The sequence below is a fragment of the Melopsittacus undulatus genome, chromosome 5 (assembly GCF_012275295.1).
Source record: "Melopsittacus undulatus isolate bMelUnd1 chromosome 5, bMelUnd1.mat.Z, whole genome shotgun sequence".
NCBI lineage: Eukaryota > Metazoa > Chordata > Aves > Psittaciformes > Psittaculidae > Melopsittacus > Melopsittacus undulatus.
The window spans coordinates 8,938,881-8,962,900 of record NC_047531.1 but is presented as its reverse complement, the minus strand read 5'-3'; the positions used below and the strand labels follow the sequence as shown (position 1 = coordinate 8,962,900).

At 35.4% G+C, this 24,020-nt stretch overlaps 1 protein-coding gene across 1 annotated transcript in view; it reads left to right on the top strand.

Annotated features, from left to right (window-relative positions):
- SLC16A7 (solute carrier family 16 member 7) overlaps positions 1-18,410 on the top strand; it is a 73,294-nt gene extending 54,884 nt beyond the window's left edge. The window contains exons 3-5 of the mRNA XM_005148057.3: positions 12,382-12,525; positions 14,084-14,896; positions 17,428-18,410. Coding sequence (XP_005148114.2) covers positions 12,382-12,525; positions 14,084-14,896; positions 17,428-17,699 — 1,229 coding nt within the window. The 3' untranslated portion in view covers positions 17,700-18,410. The remainder of the gene's footprint in view (positions 1-12,381; positions 12,526-14,083; positions 14,897-17,427) is intronic.
- The last annotated feature ends 5,610 nt before the right edge of the window (positions 18,411-24,020 follow it).

The window sequence follows — 24,020 nt, the reverse complement described above, 5'->3', positions numbered from 1 at the left end:
GATGCATCACAATCATTATCAGTAAACTGCTTGACATTACTTGATGGAGAATAAGGTTTCTGACAATGGTGGGTTGTTTATTTCTTCACACTATGTAAGAAAATATGCCTGGATCAAAAGTCATACAAACGCTATCTGCAAGTGCAAGAGAACAGCACTATGTCACCAATCCACTTCATGTTGCATTTTGCAGCAGAGCTCAGATATTCTCTGTGCATGGATGCAGACCTTGTCTAAACTTCTCCCATCTCTCCACCCCTGCATTTTCAGAATACCTTGTCTGTGGAGGTGTATCCTCTGCTGCTACAAGGAGAGGACTGTAAAGAGAATATTACTGCATGTTGTTTCCTGTCTAGTCCAGGCAAAACATAAATCCCATAAAGACCTTTGCCGAATTCCCTCATAACATATTCCTTATAGTTCCTGGGACTGCCTAAGTCCCAGGCTGTGTCTACTATTTTTTCATTATTCTTTCACTCGGTAATTGGATGTATTTTATGAAATATTGTTTTCATAGGGGAAGGCATACTGTCTCCTTCCTTAAAGGAAGTGATCAAGTTTTGGTCAATAGCACTTCATGGAAAGATGGAAGGTGCGTTTGTTAATGCAATCCACAAAATAAATGACATGTGACTATACATAGGAAACAACTAAAAATTTAAAAAATCTGTCAGGTAAAGAGCTCTTTCTATTGTAGATGGGTGTAAGGGCCAACTTGATGACAATTCAATGCTGATGACAAAAAATATACGAGGTGGGTATGGGAATATGGAGATATCTGCTCATCTGAACACTTTCAGAATTCTGGACCTGTTCACTAAGTTGCCTCCAAATTTACTAGTTCCTCTAGGGTTTAATAAAGGCTACTGATTCAGGTGCAGCCGAAATAAAGAAAAGTGTTGAAAGATGGAAAACATCACATAAATCTCATTAATATTTCTGATAAGGGGATCCAAAAAGTTATCTTTTGTCACTGTAGTGACAGGACAAGGGGTAACGGGTTAAAACTTAAACAGGGGAGGTTTAGATTGGAGATAAGGAAGAAATTCTTTACTGTTAGGGTGGTGAGGTACTGGAATGGGTTGCCCAGGGAGGTTGTGAATGATCCATCCCTGGCAGTGTTCCAAGGCCAGGTTGGACAGCCTTGGGTGACACGGTTTAGTGTGAGGTGTCCCTGCCCATGGCAGAGGGGCTGGAACTGGATGATCTTAAGGTCTTATCCAACCCTAACTATTCTATGATTCTATGAACTTTTGGCTTTTAATTATTCTAGGTTTTGTTGTTTTTTGTTTTGTTTTTTTTTTGTGTTAGTTTATTGGTTTTCTTCACGTTTCTAAGCATTTAACAGTTTATATCACTTTTAGTCATTTTGACCTGGAAGAATATTCAGAATTTTCAGTCTTACCTTTACACATCATTTTACTATTTAACAGATTTTCTCAATATACGTTTTTTTATATTTTCTCACTTACTAAAACCAGGATAGCAAACCACAAACAAACCTCCTCAAAGATTCTCACTTTTACTTGACAACTGAATGTGTTCCCCCCACCCTCTACCCCAGTTTCTCAGTCTCCCCTTTTGTAAAATACTGGGAAAAAGTAAAATTCTGTACCTGGTATGATCCCATTATGATACAACCAATGTGTGCACTTACGTTCTAAGTACCTTAGGTGCCAAAATCTAGTAAGACTGCTATGTTCCCATTTTGTATGACATCTTTGAAACACAAATAAATTCCCTGCCTCTTCTCTTTCCTTTTCCCTTTCCCCTCCCCCTCACTCTTATTTCCTCTTCCTTATTCCCCTTCCCTCACTCTTCCCACTCCTCCAATTCATTGTGAGCTAAATATTATTCACATATCTTGTGCAGTTCTTCAGACATGATCTAACTTGCAGGTTGTAAAGGAATTTCGGTAATTACCACTTTTAAGATTCTATTTGTTACCACTGCAAGCCACCATATAACTTTTATTATATATTATTAAAAAAATTATACTGAAAATAATGATAAAATAATGTTTTAGAAAGATTTTTCTCTACAGTACATTTTAAGCTGAATGATACATACGTGTTAAATAGCAAATGTGTTTGGAAATAATCATACAATGTTATGACAATGACTTAAATGTGATAACTTCTCAGGAGGCTTCCAAGTTATAAATACATCTGGATTTCTACTTCTCATTACAAATATTCTGACTATGTAGATGAGATTTAATGATCCATAACTCACAATAAGTGGTCCATAGAAACAGTGTAGGTATTTTCAATTTGTAGTTTAATTATATAGTGCAAAATTTAGACCAGAAAAGAATTTGATAAAAGAGCAACTAGGAGAAGCATGTATCTTATGCTTTCTCTGAAATTACATATTTTTGCCTGTAACAATAAATAAGGAATCATTCCCAAATTGAGTTAGTTAAAATATTATTCTGGGAGAAAATAAATAAACTGTAGGGTGATGTGCAGGGTAAAAATGGGATATTGTATGAACATTAATGTGATGGACAATTTATAGAGGACAGAGAAATCCAAATGACAATATTAGTCTTAACTGAAGTTGGCTGAATTTTCACTGTGAGGAGTTCATTATCTGAAAAAAATGTAATGATTTGAGTTGCAGAGAATTAACCCAACATTCATAAGAACCACTGGATAGCCTGTGCAGGGTCTTTTGAAAGTCTGCTATGACTTTTTTCTCTCTGTGATGTCTGTTAGGCTTTCAAATGACAAAATATTATTCTGATTCCAGGAAAAGTAGACAAAGATTTTTAAGAAGGTGTTTAAAAATTGTTAATCATAATGTGGAATAATAAATAGGAAATTGTATGTAATGAACATTTACAATTTGTTTTGTGTTCACATGTGTATACACAGATTTGTAAAAGAGAGAGACATTGCAGAAAAGAGGAAGAAAGAAAAAAGGGAATTAGTTGTAACTAGATAATGATATGGTTTAGGAAAATGTCTGGGAAGAACTAAAGCAAATATTTGCAAGCATGGCTTGTTTTGTTGGTTTTGGTTTTAATTCCCAACATTTAGCTCTGAGATTAACAACATACCTCTTATTTTTCAAGTTACTGTAATTGTAGTTGTGACAATGGTATATGTAACCTCTTACTTTCTTTTCAGTTTTATGATCTGCAACAATACAGTACTCCCTTTGTAACAGCACAATATACAGAACTCATTTGGCAATCTGATTTGCACAGTTAGTAAGTTGTAAAGGTAGATTTTATAGATAAAAACTGTTATCTGCTTTGGCAAGGCCCAAAGCGCAAAACACTAAGTCTCAACATGACCAGCAATATGTGCTCACAGCCCAGAAAGTCAACCTTATGCTGGGCTGAGTTAAAAGAAGTGCGACCTACAGGTCACAGGAGGTGATTCTCCCCATTTACTCCACTCGCATGAGCCCCCACATGGAGTACTGTATCCAGGTCTGGGGCCCCCAGCACAAGAGAGACACAGAACTGTTGGAGCAAGTCCAGAGGAGGGCCACAAAGACAATTAGAGGGCTGGAGCACCTCTCCTGTGAAGACAGGCTGAGAGAGCTCGGGTTGTTCAGCCTCAGGAAGAGGAGGCTTCACTGAGACCTTCTAACATCCTTCCAGTACCTAAAGGGGCCCTACAAGAAAGCTGGAGAGGGACTTTTTGCAAGGGCATGTGGTGACAGGACAGCAGGGAAATGGCTTTCAACTGAAAGAAGGTAGATTTAGAGGTTAGGAAGAAATTACTCTGAGGGTGATGAGACACTGGAACAGGTTGCCTGAAGAGCTTGTGCTTACCCCATCCTTGGAAGAGTTCAAGGCCAGGTTGGATGGGGCTTTGAGCAGCCTGATCTATTTGAGGGTGTCCCTGCCCATGGCAAGGGAGTTCAAATTAGATGATCTTTAAGTTCCCTTCCAACCCAAACTATTCTATGATTGCATGATTCTATGGTTCTATGGTTCTATGATTCTATGATAAGACCTTTCTATTATACCAAGGAAAAACAACTCATTTATATCACTAGAAGCCCAACAATGAGGTTGTTTGGGGGTTTGTGTGTGGGTGTGTGTATCTGTGTTTGTGTGAATGTTTAGTTCTATGTCTGGGCATAGCAGATTTTTAGTAAAGATTATTTCTGAGATAGAAAAATTAGTAGAAATATTGGGTAGCTATGTATGAACCTCTAGTTTCAGATTACTGTTAGTTTTCCTTTGTTCCCTGAAAGCAGCTGTGTTAGAATTCATTTTAATTTTTTCAGAAATGTGATTTTTCTTTCAGTACAAGTGCTCAAATGCAGATATTACCAAATTGAACTAGGTATTTCAGTTGCAGCCATCCACAGATGAAGAAGGACCGACCACTGAGATGAATGCATAATATTTCAAGGATGAGCCCTCTGGAAGAAAACCAATAAATATTTTCCTTGGAGCATATCTATACTTAGTTATGCCTCATGAAATACCTGGTGAAAGCCTGAAAATTATATAATTTGATTGAAGTTTATAATTTATTATTATATGAATACCTCTGGATTAACTACTGCTTTAGACAATTTTATTTGCTAATATTTATACATTTGTATTATTACCTGTATTCTATTTTCAGAGTGGAAAATTAGTAAGTCCTTGTTTAGTTTTTCACTTGAAGGAGAAGTAACCTTTAATGGCCCAAGTGCATTGTGTATAGCAATAGTAATACTATTTAAGCTAAATCCCCAACATAGTTTTGGGGTCTGAAAAGTTGTTTTTAATTTAGACTCATGAAAGCCTATGAGGTCCTGAGGAGATAATTGAGGCTAAACACTAACCTTTAGAAACTCATTGTCTTTTCTTCTACAGAAAACATCATTTATTCTTCCAGGTACCTCATATTTGTCATTGAATTTTCTAAAGTTTATGTTGATACACTACCTGTCAGTTCCTGCTTACGTTACAAGTAGTTTGCATTGGTTTCTGAGAAGAAAGAATGTTTTTCTAAGAGTGTAAGTGATGCACACATCATGTACTGATGCTGTTCCCAGCTGTCCCCTTCACAGGGGCATGCATGACACTTTAGGAAAAATATGTGCTTGGTATTACGATGTCTCTATTGCAACTTTCTTACAGCTGCTTTGGTTCCAACTTAGCATTAGCTGGTTCCCTCCTTTCTTCTTTCTTTGTTTTTCCAAGATCTTCCAAAGAAAGATGACAGACTGATTTTTTTCAAATATTTATGCATGGGCTTCACTTTTTTATTTCTGAATCTAACAATAATAGAAATATAAAGATTGACTCAAAATTGCTGAAATATTTTGCTGCGTCTGACTATATTGCACCATAAATGTGTCAGCATGAAATTTGGGCAATTAATTTTGGAACAGAACTTTTTTTGTAGTTGGTGACCATAAATATTTCTGAAAACTGCTGACTGTTAACAGCTCATAGGGTTACACTCATTTCCTATTACATATTATGAAATTTCATGTTGCTAATTTCAAAAGAAATGTCATAAATCATCTGAAAGTCTTTTGCTTTGTGATGAAGTGTTTTAGTCTTTCATGAGAAAAACTCTGTAGCAGAGCATGCAAAAGATAATGAATATGAAGCATTGATATGTGTCCATGTAAATAACAACCAGTGTGGCTACTCCTAAAACCTGGGCAATTTTCCAACTTTTTAAAATTCACAGCTAGGGAGTAATTTGCTAACTTGAAGATGTTTTCTAAATTACATGGTCCATAACTCCATACACTTTTTCACCCTAGCAAACAAGAAAAAGTCCTGTAAGCCAAATAACAGCTTTAATCAAAATACTTAGTACCCTTGGTTCATATTTCTTATGTGTCACTGGGAAAAAAGAAGAAAATCCAAAATACCAAAACAGATCAGGAATCTAATTTCTATGTGAAAGCAATACATTTAGAGAAAGGACCAACACCACTGCTCACTTATATTGTTTCTTCTGAATATTTTGGGATAATATTCAGCTAATATTTGCAACCAGACATATGTGTTCCTGACTTGTGTGCATCAGTTCAAAATTATCAGGTGTAACCTTTTGGGAGGAGGAGCCATGAAGGAACCTGTGAGGCACTCTACCATCAGCCAGTTGCCTATGGACTACCAAACACATTCTTAATGTATTTCTTGCAAAAGTCCTAAGGAATATTTGAAGGTCAAATTAATCCTCATCAGTAATCAAAAGATAAAAACTTGATAGAACTCAGGGGTCCTTCAGGAAACAGGTGCGAATGCATGCATTCATGGCAATGACACTGAGGAAATGTACTTAGAGGAGGGGAAGTTGTGAGCAAAGTGTGATGGATGGTTGAATGGCTGTCTGCTTACTCCCCAGAATTCTGTGCTTTCAGCTGCTGAGATATCTTAACTCATATTTTAGTGACCCTAGCTCAATGTTAGCAATTTATTTTCGGTGATATTTATTGTAAGAGCATTTTTTTCTTTGCTTTCTCTCAAGGTTACTATATCATCTAGGTTTATGGAAGCATTGCAGCCAGTTGTAAATGTTATATGAAATGGAAAAAAAATACTGCCAAATGCACAGAAGAGCTACAGAGAAAGCTTTCCAATGATTGTTGAGCTATGTTACATTCACTGCTATTACACAAACACACAGAATATGTCAGAATCACAGGTTGCTATATCTCTAAATGCCTGTCCAAGAGTACTGGAAGTATTTAGACAAAGGCTTTTGAACTAGATATAAGACTGTCACAGAATGCACAGTATTTTGACTTAGTCCTACTTGAAAAAAACAGCATAAATTTAAGGTGTTTTCCAACTCAATGAAAAAGTTCTATACATGATCAGAATCAATTTTGGGTTTCTTTTCCTCTGGATAGCAGAAATGACATTCCAATAGCAGTAGTAACCATTGCTTAAAGTCCTTGTGGTTAAAGGAATTGTTTTAAAGTGAAAGATAGGGCTCTACCTTAGCAAAATATTGGGGATTCTTTGCCAAACAAAGCAAATCAGCTCCTGCAAGTAGATTTAGTAAATAAATTTTAAAAAAAGAAATATAAAAAAGAGAAATTAAGAAGGAAAAAGAAAAAGTAAAGGAAAATTCTGTCTGATATTAGCAAGTAGTTTATCCTAAAGTTAATTATTGAATTATTGGACTTCCTCAGGCTTTTCTACTCTTATAAGAAACAGAAGTAAAAAATAAATCTGAACCAGAAAAATTGCTGCATTGACTCTGCAGAGCAGATGGCTGAAAATATACTTGTGTTTAAATCACTAGACTTGACAGGATGTAGTCTACAATATTGCATTAGTGCAACTGAAATACTATTATTGCATTTATTTTCAACTTCTTGCAGCAATTCACTTTATTTAAATAAACGTCATATCGTTCAAACTGATACTATGAACGCTGTAGGACGTTGTCAATATATGCTTTAAAAATTACCTTTATATCAGGAAGGTTCATCTCAAGTTCTGTCCCTAAAATAATGCAGGCAGCAATATAAAAGGTATAAATTCACAGTCTGTATGTGAAACAAATTACAAATGTGAATGATCCGTAATTACATCACTGTAGTATAGCAGTGAGAAATCAAACCAGGACAAATAAATTAAATGCTAAAACCTGGATTATATATTTTTGAAAGAAATTATTATCCCTACAGTGAATATAAATATAGAATAGACCCCAAAATGACCTCATTATGGACATAATGGCACATTAAGGATGTCCAAGACAATTATGGCAGCTTGATACTGCTATTAACCAATCCCTACTATTGTAGCCATTCTGACTAGTTATTATACATTTAAGTTGCAGAACGATTTTTGATCCCTCACAGAAAGTGCTGTCTATTTATGGGAGAACTTTCTAAAGGTTTTTTTGGGTTTTTTTTTTCCCACTTTGGTATGAAAAAAAAAATTGGTAAAAAATAGAAAAGCAGCAAGAATTCTGGTGTCCTAGATTCTCATCCTCTTATAAATTAATGGAGTGTACCTAATACATTTGGACTTATAAATGTTATTCTACCTGAGAGCTGAGCAAGATATAGATTTTATGCCAAATAAATCTTCCTTTATTCTATTTCATAGACTTAAAACTGATCTGCCTGTACTATTACCTCAAGGTATTATGAAATGGAAATACTGTTATCTGGTTTGCATCCTTTCAACTTTTAGAGATATTAGATATAAAGTTGTTACATTGTCTCCAGAGTCAGATCATTTTTTGAAGTGTATATTTTCTTATGGTTGGAAAAAGCAAATAAATGGATAGATGTGTGTATCTCTAAAAATGTAAGTATATGAGAAAAAGTATTACATTTATAGTGGATAGTTTGAGCCCTCTATTCATTTCCACAAAAATAGCAAGCAGTGCATTTCTTTAAAAGGAAACTTTAATTTTCAACTTACGTTTAAACTATATTAGCACAATAAGCACCTTTTAAGGGGAAAAGGTGATTATTTCTTCAAACATCTCTTTTTTAAATTACTCATTATTCAATTACATGGTCTTCTTATTGTTTTTCATTTACAACAGCATGACTTAGCAGAAGAAGGAAGATTTAAATGCTGGTAGAAAAGTTAAACTTGCAAGAGAGAGGAAAATATGGATTAATCTAATTTGTAAACAATATAATTCTTCCAAGAGGTCTTGGTATTCACTGAAGACCAATGAAAGCAGCTTTGCCCTCACATTTTACACAATACAGATACGCAACTGAATGCTCTGCTGAGCCGTCATAACAGAATATAGGCGTCCCATTATTATAGGCTTTGTCTAAAACATCATAAACAGCTCCCAAATGCATGAGCCAGTCTCTGCTCACATAGCTGAAATGACTTTTACCATCTTTCCTTTGACATATGACAAAGAATGTGAAAAGCTGCTTTTTTTTTTCTTGTTGGGGTAAGTATTTGTGTCCTGCTCCACAGCATTTAAGCGGCACTGGTTGCAGTTGCTGTCATTTCTTTTCACAATCTGGTCATTTGCCTGAAACAGAAGATATAAAACAAAAATACAGCCAGGAGACTGTTAGCATATTATGATAATGGTTTTAAATCTGGTTTAGGGAGTGTATAGTCCTTTGGGGCTGATAGTTTGTAGGTGCTAAGGGAGAGATCAGAGTAAATATTCTTATGGGCTTCCTGACTTAACATCTGTTACCTAGTTTCTTTATGCTTTAGGAAAGTAGATTCAGAGATCCAGCAGTCCTTCAGTGCATTAACGTGCATTAATGTATAGCATGATTTTGGCAGTGTTGCAGTACTTGAACAGCTTAATCTTCCTTCTGCTAAAAGAAAAAAAAAAAGAAAGAAGCAAAGAATGTAGATATATGCTGCATGTGAGCATTGCTTAAATAATTGTAGATGCTGTTAGATGGGAAATGAAATCTGTGCATGGCTATAAAACATATGATGGCAGGCAAACAGCTGTGATTTATTTAGGTTCATGTACATTAAGGTATGAATATGCATCATTTTATGAAACTCCAAAAACAAGTATACACACAGATGTCACAATAAAATATTTAACCTACTCATCATATGGAATGGTTCCTAGATAACTTAGGGAGTAAGCTTGAACTAACTTTATGGCTTATAGAATAATTAATATTTCCACATGGATAAGTTTTAAATCATAATACTGAAATATACTAAAAGAAACCCCAAAATTAACTTCTGCTCTAGTGTTAAATACACATCATTAACTAAGGAAAACATCTCAAAGAAAATATTATGTTTAAAGGAATTTTAAATTCATAATACATTCCAGATTTAGGTCATTTGAAAGTACAGGCTCAGACCCATCAGACAACATTGTCTTTCCTCTGGTGTCTTCATCCAGTGCATACCTAAATTAATACATCTGTATTTCACCTCAGTTAACAGGTCTTGTAGGCGAGGCTAACGTTAAATTCTTTGATCTGAAAAGCTATAATTTAGAGTCCTGGCTTAATTGCTACAGTTAAGATCTGTAGAGGTGCAGTTTTCTTGTTCCTGATAAGGAACTATCTACAAAATTATTTCCCTCAAAGGAGATGGAAACTTGCAATTTCTGGTCAACTCCCCAGAAATGCAACCAAACACTAAAAACAAATCCCTTTCCCAAACCACTAAACAAACGAAAATCAGGCTCATTTTCCTGTCCTACAAGAGAAAGAAGAAAGAATTGATGGAACAGTATTAAAGAATATTAATATAACACCCAATACTATTTTGGGCTGAATATTACAGTAGAGCTCATCTTTGTCTCTGATTACAGTTGAAAAACTTTGTTAATGCTGTGCAATGCTGTCTTTTTGATCCATAATTTTATTTAAAATACTAACAATATAGCAATATTGCACAATGCTATTTTTAATGCTGTTCCCCTCTTTCCAACACTTCCTCTACTTGCTCTTCCAACACTTGCTCTATGTAGATTTACTTAATCTTTTTAATTTGGTCTCACACCTATCCTTTTGGCTTTTCACGCAGTCTTTGCTTAATAAGGAAAGTAACAGATTGCTAACAGGCCTCTATATTATAACTGAAGTGTTTATGTAAAGGTATAATCTGTGGTGCTCCCTGTAGTGAATAGTATGGTAAATGGTAAATAGTAAATAGTATGGTAAAATATTTTCCTGCTATGATGCCTCTTTCCTACAGATTTTCTTAAGGATCAGCAAAGGAACATTTTAAGTAAGATGACAACAAGACAATATTAATTATAGCAGTAATTTGGGGGGGAGAACGTAATGTTAACAAATCTAATTTTTAATTTACAGTTTTGTAAATACATCTGTCTCATTACAGGAAGAACTTGAAAATAATTTTTAAAATCAGTTTTTTAATATATCTTTGAAGTGAAACACTGCTGTTAGCAGCAATTTTTCAGAAAATTGCTGCAGATTTTGTTTTCTTAAGAAAAATATAAATTGTACTTGATATTTGGATGTACCATTTTGCTGTAAGTTAAATAGAGAGTTCCAGTTAAAAGGCTGTTTTTTTTTCACCCAGCGAAAGTATTTGTATTATTCACATATTTCAAAAGAGCTTTCTTTCTAATTCAAACATGAGCCAAAGTACTGATTGTCCAGACATAGCCCTATAAACAAAAAAAAACATGACTGAAGTCATGCTTCAGCATAGTTGTGAGAGCACAATATGTGCAGTCTATTAGAAAGTAAGCTAAAAGTTGATTATTTAGTATATGCTTAAAATTTTTGTTGTGGCTATGCAAGTAGTAATTAACATTTACAGTGTATCCATGATAGTACTTTAGTACACAGAAGGTAATTCAGACACTGGACTCTAAAATAATACTGCACCTATGAAAAAAACACTTAAATTTTGTTGGATTTCACTTTTTCACATTATGTAGTTTCTGTCATTTATTCCTTTAGATATTTATGAAAAGAGAGACTTAAAACTGTAACCAGTAGAGTGAATGATTTGCAGTGAAATCAGGTGCAGAGCTTGGTATCCACTTTATGCTGAATGCCTGTTTTATCATGAGCTTGAAATTTATTTCTTTTTATTATGGGGCTTTTATTCTTAAGTGGATAAGCTTAGTTATTGTAAAAGCAAGACTATTTGTAATGGTTTGGGCCAAATATAGTACAGTCAGATGGCCTGCAGGTTTACCTAAAGAGCTTTGACATCCTCTTAATCTTGATATGTATCACACCATCTATTCTAGTCATGGTCGTTTAAAAAACATATAATGTATGTCATGCTAAATTGCACACTAGGTGTTTGTTTAGTATGGATGTAATTACACCATAAATTGAATTGCAGGTGAAACTGAAAATCAGACCTGTGGCAATATTTTCAAAGTTTATAGGTCTTTATGCTAAACCACATCTTACGTTTTCCCAGACAACCTATAGTTATCTTACTGTCCATTAACACTCCTTTCTGGATGAGGGAATTAAAACAAGCATCAGCTGCCAGAGATTTACATTCTGATTTGACAGTATTTTTAAGTCTATGTGTAGTTTTAATTAGGGGTCCAGCATGTGCTACAGTATTAAGGTCAGTTATTAGTTTGCTTGCCTGGAAATTCCTCCTGCTCTGTGGAGTTTTGATATCTGTCTCATCCTTGAAATTCTTCAGGTCTTGCACATTCAAAACTAACATTGACCAGTATCACTATCGATTGCTCCTGAACTGTAACAATGACTTTTGCTTGTCTGATGTCTTTAATCTTTTTATCCATCTCTATGACTAACCATTATTTATATTATCATGGAGACAATATATCCATATCCAGACTCATTTGTCTGCAAACTTGCAGAGTGTGTTTGTAAGACAAATTGGTGTAGAAACAGCTAAGCATTTGCCATGGTGGAAGAGGAAAACATTCCAATGCATACTAAATATAAAGACATGTATGATGGAGTTACCTGTAACCTATTAATGTGTTTTCTGTCTACTGACAGGTCCCATAAGCAGCATTTTGGTGAATAAGTATGGTAGCCGGCCTGTGATGATAGCAGGTGGTATCCTGTGTTCATTTGGAATGATTGCTTCCTCTTTCTGCAATAGCGTCCTGGAACTTTACCTATGTATTGGTGTTGTTGGAGGTAAGAGTTCTGTTTAAAAGGTATTGTTATGGTATGTTATATGTTATTCCTAACACTGTTTTGCCCATGAGCCTTACTGATCAAGAACCCACTGTGCAAGGTATTGTACAGCTGCAAACCAAGAAGGTAGCAAGATCAGTTAATTTCACCTACATTAACTATCTAATCCATTAAATTAGTTGGTATGATGTTAAATTATTTCTTAGGATATTTCAGGAACAACTGATGATTTTATTCAATAAGTGCTGTATGTATGTACCTTTCCACACTGCACTGTAATTATGGTATAAAAATTGATTGGCTCGTGACAGCACTTATTACAGTCATTTGTATAGAATTTCACATTCATTCTTCTAGCTTTCAATCATGGTGCATTTCAAACAGGGTGGCAGAAGCTATCAGAATTCTAGTATAAATGCAAAAGCTAGTACCAGCTTTCTGTAGGTATGTACATATGTATACTCTTACAGAAAAGTATAATAACTTTCAGATCAATATCTTTGTTTAAAATACCTCAGGGTCGATCCCTGTGTAAAATGACTTATAATCTCCATCATAGGCCTGGATATTGCCTAATGCAATGATAAAGCCAGTAAATTAAATAACCTCCTTGTCAAAAGTTGTGTTGTTTTTTGGTTGGTTGGGTTTTTTTAAGCTTCCTCCTCAGAATAAGGAAGGCAAGTGAAGTAAAATTGGCAGGTAATAAATGAATGATACTTGTTCCTATATTAATCTAAACTTTCTTTATGTTGAAACTAAATGAGTCCTTTGTTCAGTGACTATTTCTTAAAGCTTTTATTTTTTATATCATAAACTTGGTGCCCATTGAAAAAATAAAGTCAGGATGCACAAATGGGGCTATCAGAGAAAAAACCTTCTGTGCCACCCAGGAGATGCATAGCCAATTAGACTTTATTGCCTAGATGTATTAATACAGAGAGAAGACCTAGAGGTTATATGCTTAGTTGATGTGGATGCATGATCTGCTCCCATAGCTGTCCTCTACCCTCTTCCACCTTTGGCAGTGAATTCCATATCTGGGGAAGTGGAGCTTTATTTGCCCCAGAATAATAAGACATTTTGAGCTCCAATTTAGGATGAAAGTTTTAGCATAAACAGGGCTGGAAATAAGAAATGTGATTTATGCATTTAAATGCACCCTGCGTTTATTGTAGCTGAGGTGACATTTAATAACTTTTGTGAAATGAGCCAAGAGAGAATTGCATTATAGCTTAGTAAATATAAATGGTGAGTCAAGGTCCTGATACCATCGTTACTCTGATTCCCTGTCTCTGTAATTGCTGAAACACAACATGGAGTTTTGGCTTCTATTGCAATGCTACTGGGGGAAATGGCAGAATGCCATCATGACACAGTCTTGGCATTAACACACATAGATGGCAATGAAACTCTATTTTTTCCTCTGATGCCAGTTGGTTTCCATCTTCATTGGGAATCACTGGATTAGATACTAGTTATTTTAAAATAACTTGAAAGGGATGTGATATGTTTTTCACTGAATGACCTGCAATAATATTGTCTTTTATGTCTTGTATAGGTCTGGGTTTAGCATTCAACTTACAGCCTGCCTTGACCATGATTGGCAAGTATTTCTATAAGAAGCGTCCCATTGCTAATGGATTGGCCATGGCTGGAAGTCCAGTGTTTCTGAGCACATTGGCACCTCTCAATCAATTCCTCTTTAATGCATTTGGCTGGAAAGGAAGCTTTCTCATTCTGGGAGGACTTCTTTTGAACTGCTGTGTAGCAGGGTCTCTTATGAGACCTGTTGGACCAAAAACAGTCCATCCTGTGAAAAAAGATGTCGAAAAAGGCACCGGAGATTCTACCTTGCACAAAAACAACAAGAAGTCTTTTTGGCAAACTATGAATAAATATCTAGATCTGTCCCTCTTCAAACACAGAGGGTTTCTGATCTATTTGTCAGGAAATGTCATTATGTTTATTGGCTTCTTCGCTCCAATAGTATTCTTGGCTCCTTATGCAAAGCACAAGGGAATTGATGAATATTCTGCTGCTTTTTTGCTATCTATCTTAGCCTTTGTAGATATGTTTGCTAGGCCTTCAATGGGACTAGTAGCAAACTCCAAGTTTATCCGGCCAAAGATTCAGTACTTTTTTAGTTCTGCTGTCTTGTACAATGGCATCTGTCATGTCTTGTGCCCTCTGGCAACAAATTATACTGGTTTGGTGATATATGCTGTATTTTTTGGGTTTGCATTTGGAATGGTTAGCAGCGTTCTTTTTGAGACGCTGATGGACCTCGTTGGGGCTGCCAGATTTTCCAGTGCGGTTGGACTTGTCACCATAGTGGAATGCTGCCCTGTGCTCATAGGCCCTCCTTTAGGAGGTAAGAATCTTTATTTATTCCAGTTTTTCAGACATTATAGCATAATCTTGTAGTTTTGCATTGAATTAATATAAACATTGTTAATATTATTTAATGTTTTCACTGTGACTAGGAATTCATTGTAGCAGTGCACTGCATCAGTTATTTCTGGGCTTTACAGATGAAGATCCACATCAGTATCTAAAGGGACATATTGCGTGCATGTACAATAGGTAGCTTAAGAGCGTATCTCTACTGGTCCATAAATCCAGGTGATAAACATATGTTTTCATGAGAGCACAATAGTGATAAATTTGCAGTCTTGATTTACACATATTCAGTTCCACTTTGCTCTTTGCCAAGACAGTTCTAGATGATCTGAAGGTCCTTTCCAACCCTAACTATTCTGTGATTCTATGAACCGGTCAAATTCACTGGTCAGTTTTTGTGAATATCTCACAGTGTCTTATACTTTCTGTAACCAGTGGCAGTTAGAGGAGCACTTGCTTAAATTTAAAATGACAACTTTAATTAGTCTAAACAGAGAGGGCTGACATTTCTGGAGCACTAGCAGGGAGGTACCAGAAAGGACAAGGTATGCTCAGAAGCCTAGGCAGGGTGAATGCATAGTGGGTTCCCATCATGGAACCATGGAGCATTGCATGCTGGCATGAGTTCAAACCACAGCCATCTCACAGCCAGTCTTTGAGACTGTTTCTATAGCCAGCAGGTACATGTAAACCAATTCAGAGTGTAAACTGACTGAAAGGTGATAATGTTGCCAGTTTCTCTCTATTGAGTATAAGGGGACCTTAAAAGGACCCTCAGTCCATAGCTTGAACTATATTCATAACTTTTTGATTTCTAGCATCAAATTTATGAAGAATCTTATCTAAAGTATTTTCTGTTTGCTAGCTTTTTAGCCACTGTTTAGTAATGTTGTTAATAAGTTTTATAATCATAAGGTTTCTAATGATACAAGACACCCTGGTGAATGTACACTACAGTGCTACAGAATTCAACAAGATTATGTGTGCCTTAAACCATTTATACATATTGCAGTATTTTATGTACTACTGTCAGTATTTCTATGAAAATAGCATTGTTGAGTGAAATTTTAAATATGACAAAACAATTCCACTCTTTTCAGTACAATACTGTTTGTGCAAGTAACAGTCTAGTAGTCCTCAAGATGTTCAATATTTCCCTTATCTTTTAACATGTAAATTCATTTTGGCGATGGTAGAATATATTCCTCGCACACAGACTCTTCCTATGCCACCTAGTGGGCGGACTGAGCCTGTGACAGCTGGATCCAGCCTTGTCAGTCAGGTTCTGAAATCAATATTACTATTAACTCTAAAGACATTAAATGTAATATTTATGGAGAAAAAGCTTATGCAATTATATATTTTTCAGTATATTAGTTCTGCAGGAGTTTTGAAAAACATTTGGTTTTGCTATAACTGTATGAATAATTGATTTATCTTATTAAATAGAGACAACAAAGGGAATGAACACATGGAAAAGCTAAATTCCAACTTTGATTAATTCATATTCTTTAAAATATTATTCTGAAGTAATTTTAATGCAGAATTTCATTTTTAATCATCAATTTTATGAGACTATGCAGTGATAAAAAAGAGTGAATTGTACTATTTACACTAATAGGTGAATTATACAGTTGCAGTGCCATTTGAGTTTTTTGTAATACTAGGCTTCTGAAATAAAGTGAAGGCTAAAATAATTTGATGGCTCGTAAATGTGCATCAGGTGAATAGGCTGGTATTATGGCTTCAACCCAGTAAAAGCATCTAAATACATACTAAATTGAAGTGCACAGGTTATCCTGTGAATTTCAATGATAGTGTAGCAGAGTTCAGAGCTAAGTGCTTGGATACGTGCAAATGTTGATTTGGGATTTGAGAAAATTTAGAAAGAATGGCTCATAAAGTGAAAGAACAGTTACATTTTATTTTCCTTGTAATGACCAAATTAATCTCAGAGGTGTGGATGTTTTAAGTACATGCTTCATAGTCTAAAACTCCACAGTTAAGCATAATAACTGAAGGGACAAGCCTTTCTCTCTCTTTCACAAGTCACACGAAATTAAAAATGAAAAGCAGGCATTTGATGTGCTGTGACAGCCGCCTAAAAAGGCACATAACTTTTCACCCTATTGTCTGTATGCAGCCTCCATGAGTGTCAGTCACTCCAAAACAATAGGAAACAAAATTAGGAGGGGAATAAAATAATAAGACAATGAAAGAATGAAAATGAAAGAACTAAAAAAATGTCATTATTCATTAAGCTTTATTTTGTTCTTCGATATTTTATCACTGTCAGAGATTCCAACAGTTGTTAGCTTGACTAATAGAGGTTTCATTGGACTTTTCTGCTATATACATTAAAAAATTTGAACATGTTGAAAATGGTCTTCTTCTCTTGTTTCAAAGCCAAGCAAGATATAGATATTTTTCCTAGGAAAATATATGGATTGCATTAGGTATGCTGTTCTAAAGGCTGTATTTCTCCTTGTGTTTGTATTTCAGGTTGGTTAGTGGATGTTACTGGTGAATATCAGTACATGTATTTTGTCTGCGGAGTGATTGTGATTGTGGCCAGTATCTGGTTATTCATTGGCAATACCATTAACTACAGGCTTTTGGCAAAAGAAAAGAAGTTAGAAGATGAGAAGCTGAAAGCACAGAAGAATGCAGACCCAAAGGAAGCGGAACCACTAACAAACAATGAGAGTGACGATGCTGCCAGGATTGCTGATAAAGCTCTCGAAGATCCTTCAGAGAGAGAAACCAATATTTAATCTGAAATATAGCTCAGAAGGCAATATTTATGAGTTCCACTAGAAATACATCTTCAAGACACAGACCAGGTTTTGTAGTAAAAATGATCAGTCACAATATTGGATGGGAACAGATTTTTGCCCCATTGGCAAGACTCTAAGTTAAATTACTATCTACAGTTTATTTATTTCAGTGATACAAAATTGAGATTACAGAGGTAGTGACTCCATCCAAGTAAGTCCATGGCATTATGACTCTTGACAATCAGGAGTCAGGTAAACCAGACTATATAGTCTTCCAATAAGAAATGGTTTTGTTTCAGAAATATATGTAATGCAAAAGTGTCTCCTGCTCTTGTTTGTGGAGATACTTTGTGTTCATCTTTTAAGTATTGTTAAATTCTGTTGAAATAATATGCCCAAACTGTACCTATCACTGATATTAAAAAGAATACAAGGTCTGTTTCAAAAGGGACAAGAGTACCCGAGTGAAACACACTGAAACTTTCTTGTATGCCCACTAGGTCAAAAAGATACAGCATGTCTGTATAACCAATTATAACAGGAATGTAAAAGTCTGGAAGACAAACAATTGGTGTGCACCATCTCTAAAATACGATAAACAGCTGAGTTACAATGTATTCTAGTTGTTTCCTCCTGTGATAGCTAACTTCAACATGTACATTTGAGCACAAAGTATATTCACACCCCAGTAATTCAAATTAAGCTAAAATTTGCCTGTATATAGAAGGATTTAGACCCAATATTTACATTGTTAGCAAAAGTGCCAATTTGTTTGATTATGTATTCCTGTATGGCTGAAGGATCTGGATTGGACTGTGAAGTGTTCTTCCTAAAGGGACTATATTCAGAACCTGTTGATGTTAAAAGGATTACCCTTTGGCTTTTGTGGCCTGAATCAGTTTCATGGCACTGACTTCAAAGTAGATGCTTGGGTTTACTGGCAACTCATTTGTTGCTTAATAGTTTACTGAGAGAAGATTAAGTCTAACTTTAGGTCTTTGCAGACAAGTAACTTCATACCACTTCTCACCTCCCTTTCCCATGTATTTAGTAAAAAACTACTTTTTTGTAATGCCAGTTCGACAAAATGCTGCAAGAGACATAGATGGAAGTTTTAAATTGCTGTATCATTCTTGTGCAGGATATTTGGTCTTGTGTCCAAAATTTCTCATATCAATTAAAATTTATACAATTTTTCTTCTTCCTTCAGGCAAAAGAAAGTATAAGTCTACAATTTTACATAAATCATTTAGCATTACACTTAAAAGCTAAAGGTGCAAGCTTTTGGAAGTATTAAGTGAAAATATTTCTGTTCTATTTGTAGGTGAGGAAAGGTGTTGTTCCTTTTGGAGAGATGTGTATAAATGCCTCAGAAGTGAAAATTAAGGATCTGATTCATAAAAAAAACATTTATGCACTATTTATGCAAGATATACACTCAATTCTGGGAAAAGAATATAATTCATGTTATCCTTCTTTTAAATCTCAAAATGTTGCAAACACATTACTGACAGCTAGCTGTGTTAAGCATTCTTTGAAGCACCAATAGCAAAAGAAAAAAATTACTAGTAAAATCGAGCAGATTTGGGAGTGCTCTTAAGAAAGACATTTTTTAATAGTAGTGTTCAATATTATTATTTTCATGCTTCTAAAAATTTTGGTAGTGCTGGCTTCTGTTTTGCTGGGTTATCATCTTACATATTATGAAGTTCTACAGTAATGCTGAACTTTTTCATTATCTCAGCAATGTTTTGGGGAAGAAGCATCACGAATCTACTCACAGCATGGTACAGAAATTAATACCTACTTTTTACCTATTTATATGCAGGAAAAACAAACTTCATCTACAAGGCCTGTAATTTTATAGTCTCATCAGCAAGGAACTATGCGCATTTCAGAGTTTTGGGAGAAAATATGGGTTACATGCTCAGATTTGAACAGCAAACTGGGTAAAGGAGAAAGACTTAGTCCCAGTAAAATTACAGTTCCTTTCACAGGCCGCAGACTCACAGAAGAAATAAATATATTGAACCTCCATGGGAGCCATAGCCCTGCCAGCACCCCATGTGGTAAAAGCATTGCTGGTTTTGGCTATACAAACATACAGGGTGAATTCCAGTATCTGTCAAGGTCCTACAAGCCCAGAGCCAGAAAGCAATGGGGAGTTTTATAGACAATAAGCTTTCATATATTGAGGAATAAAAGTTATAAATACCGGATTGTGAAAAATGAACTGGAATTTTATCCAAAGAGTAGTAATCAGGAACATCACTGCTCTTGACAGCAAGTGGTAGAAAGGCAGAGATTATCTGAAAAGAGATGAATATAGAGGCTGAACCAAAATGAGGCAAAATTCTAGGTGCTTATTATCTCTTTGCAAAAAAAAGCATGATTAAGAATAAAGGGTAGAGGACAACAGGTGTCAGCTTTTGACTTAAGTCTGTTAAAAGTTGCTGTTAGGTAAATATAGGAATCAAAAAAACAGATTATAAAAGTAAAGTATCTCAGGAATCATGCAGGCAACTTACCCATTCTATTCAGGATTGTAGAACATGATGCAAATGGCATAGGAAAGAAGGGAAAAACAAGGTTTCTCAAGCCATAGACATATCTGACTACCAGTAACAAACTATCTCAGAAGAAATATTAGATTATATAAATACAACTCTCTGCAGAGATACCACTCTTGTCTCTGATCAACTATGTTAAAATTAATAGGAATGAAAGAACTGCTTTATCACCACTCACCAATGTACAATTTTTAAGTCTGTAAAGTAAAATGATGGAGCAAGCAAATGGAGCAATATAAAGCAGGAAATAGGTCAAGTGAAACATTTCTTTACACTTCTTCTGTTATTTTTCCTCTTGATACTAACAGCAAAATGAAAACTATCTGAATACTCTTGGTATTACTGAATATTAAAGAAGTTAAAATTCAGAGATGACTGAAGAAAATTGGAACCATATCTATGCAAAAACTGCTGGGAATTAAAAAACTGTCTTCCAAATAACAGGTCCTAATGGGGCAATTGCCTTGTATAGGAGTTCTTATTTCTAAAAGTACTACTAATAATAAATTGTCTTGAATCAACTCTTTAACAAGCAGCAAAGTAGCAAAATGAGTATAACTTGCCTTCAAACTCCTGAATATCGCCCTTACTTGCACTGAGCTGTAATTTGTACTGCAAATTGTTTAATCATTACACTTCTGTTTTAGGATAATACCTGGGTATATACCATTTCTCTAAAACCTCCTGGTTTCTTTTAATTACCTCACTGCCAGTCTGGATCACTGCAGGATTGAGAGATGCCTTAGCTCCACAACCATAGAATCATAGAATGGTTAGGGTTGGAAAGGACCTTAAAGATCCAAAGTTCCAAACCCCCCTGCCATGGTCAGGGACACCTTCTTCTAGACCAGGTTGCTCAAAGCCCCATCCAACCTGGCCTTGAACATTTCCAGGGATGGGGCAGCCACAGCTTCTCTGGGCAACCTGTGTCAGTGTCTCATCATCTTCATAGTGAAGAATATTTTCCTAATATCTAATCTAAACCTCCCCTTTGCCAATTTAAAACTATTCCCCCTTGTCCTATTACTACACACCCTTCTAAAAAGTTCCTCTCCAGTTTTCTTGTAGGCCCCCTTTAGGCACTGGAAGCTGCTCTAAGGTCTCCTCTGAGCCTTCTCTGCTCCAGGCTGCACAACCTCAGCTCTCTCAGTCTGTCTTCGTAGGAGGTACTCCAGCCCTCTGATCTCGGACTCTGGACTCACTCAACCAGGGCCACATCCCCAATGAAGAAACATACTCTCAGACTTCAAGAGATACCACAAACATGTGTTATGCCCTATGGAGTCTGTAATCTCTGTCAGTGCAAGCAAATCCTTAATTGAACTTAATCTCATTTATACTTGTATACTTCATCCTTTACATTTCTCTGCCACAATATCACAGATCCTAGTTATCATCTTGTTCTTCAATTCAATAAATCAAGAAAAATAAAACCAAAATTTTAAACTTAGTAGAAAAGGGGATAAGATCAATAATGTTTCCTATCTAATGTCAAGGTTAAATTTCAAGTAATTTCATAATATACATCCAGATACTTTTATGTCTTTGGGTTTTTTTGACATCATACTCTCTAGTAGATAGCAGTTTTTTTCTGTCTTGCCTTTTCCAACTCCAGAGAAAGTCTTCTCACTAATAATTCTTAGTACTTTTTAAAGAACATATCAAAATCTCACTCCCCACGCCTCTCTCTCTCTTTATTGAACTGTAGCTGCAACTGTTGCCAGAAAAGGGATAATGGATTCAAACTTAAACAGGAAAAGTTCAGGTTGAACATAAGAAGTTCTTTACTGTGAGGGTGGTAAGGCACTGCAGCAGGTTGCAGTGTTCAAGGACAGGTTGGACAGAGCCTTGGGTGACATGGTCTAGGGTGAGGCTTCCCAAAGTAGGTGGACCAGAACTCGATGATGTTAAGGTCCTTTCCAACCCTAACCATTCTATGATTCTATGATTTCCATTAAATTCACAAAAGCATCTTTTCATATGAAATCCTGAAGCATAAGTAGTTAGACTACAATCCTTTTATTTTAGGTGTGTGATTTGTGAGCTGTTTTGACAGTGTAGAGTTTTTGTTTAAAAAGATGCTGTCCTTATGAGAGGTAGTTCAACTTTCCTTGCTCCTGAAGTGAATGACAGCAATTTCACTAACATTATGATTCAAAATTCACATGAATCTTAATGGCATTTTGCATATCAACATCCAGTGTACTTAACAAACATTTGGCCATGTGTACATAGCTGTTCCTTCCAGATAACTCCTATTCTTCTTGAAGGCTTGTCACGTCCATCCCACGCCCCATTCTCCATTTTGATGCAACACAAAGATATTGAACCTGGAATATAGTGACTTTTTTTTTTTTTCTGCTATTCTCTTTTCTCAAATGCCTAAGCAAAATTTTTCACTTGTTACTTTCAGATCTCAATGGTTGTGAATGTTAGTGCAGAGGTATTTTTCAAGTATATAAGCTACAGATAGTACATACAGCCAGATAACAGGCAGCCATCAGGGTTTCATTAAACAAAGCCAGTGACCACATTTATAGATGAACATGCTGCAACTGATGTTGACAATTTTGCTTATAACAAAATTGAATCAAAGAAATTTTTCTTAGTTTCTCGTAGGAGACTATTTTTATATTCACGGAGAGGAATATAAAGGGAATTTTTAAATAACTATTTTCAGAGGTGACAATTTTAACAAGGATTTCAATTTTTTTTTGGGGGGTGTGCTTTTCTGATATTTGTGTGTTTATATATTGAAAGTGTTTGCACATACAGACCTTTTTGATCACATTTTGCAAAAGCATTGCTATTTAATTTCAACATAATTTGCGTTGTTATTTTGCAGTTTGGCTTTTTCTTGTCATCTACCTCTCAGCTGATGTTTGGAGGCTTGCACAACCCTGGAGGAATACAGTTAATGAAAGGCATTATGCTAAAACCTGTAAAAACTATTAGAAACTCTTGCAAATGTTTGAAGCCACTTCCCATTCTACTTTTAAGGCACTGCATATTTATGACCAATTTTTTTCTATCAATTGACATAGCTTTATTAAGTCAAAAGACTTAACGCATAGTGGTATAGTTTTTTACATCACTGATCTGGTATAAAAACTCAGTGTGCCATTTTGATATCCAAAGTCTATTGTGAGATGATGGACCTCCTACTTTTTTGGGGGGGAGGAGGGGTGTTAATTTATTTTTTGTTGTTGTTTGGTTTCGGTTTTGTCTTCCCACTTCTGAGTTAATGGAATTAAATGGAAACTTTACACAGTTAATACATCCAAACAGTTTTAAAAAAGTATTACAGAACACTTTGCATCTTGCATCCGTGAAAGAAAATGTTTCTTTGGTTTAGAAATAATACAGACATGCAGCTTGCTTTGAGGCAGTCGAGGGAGATGGCCACAAAGTGTTGGATTGGGGCCAAAACACAATGATTGTTCCTCATATGTTCTTTACAAAACCAGAGATAATTGTTTTTTTTTTTCAAAATATTCTTTAGTATGAAAACTGTTCTCGACTTCTAGGACCTAGTACAAAGTCCACTGAAGCCAGCATAAAATAACCCTATCAAAGAGCTTTATCAGACACTGGATGTGATGTGGCTTCAGTGGGGACTTCAGCCTTATTTTCTCTGCATCATATCTCAGGAGTAACATACATAAAACAACAAATGCAGGCTCTGTTGCAACTGGCAAATTTAGCTATGCCTGCATAATATTCCTAATGAATCAGTCCCTAAATTAAC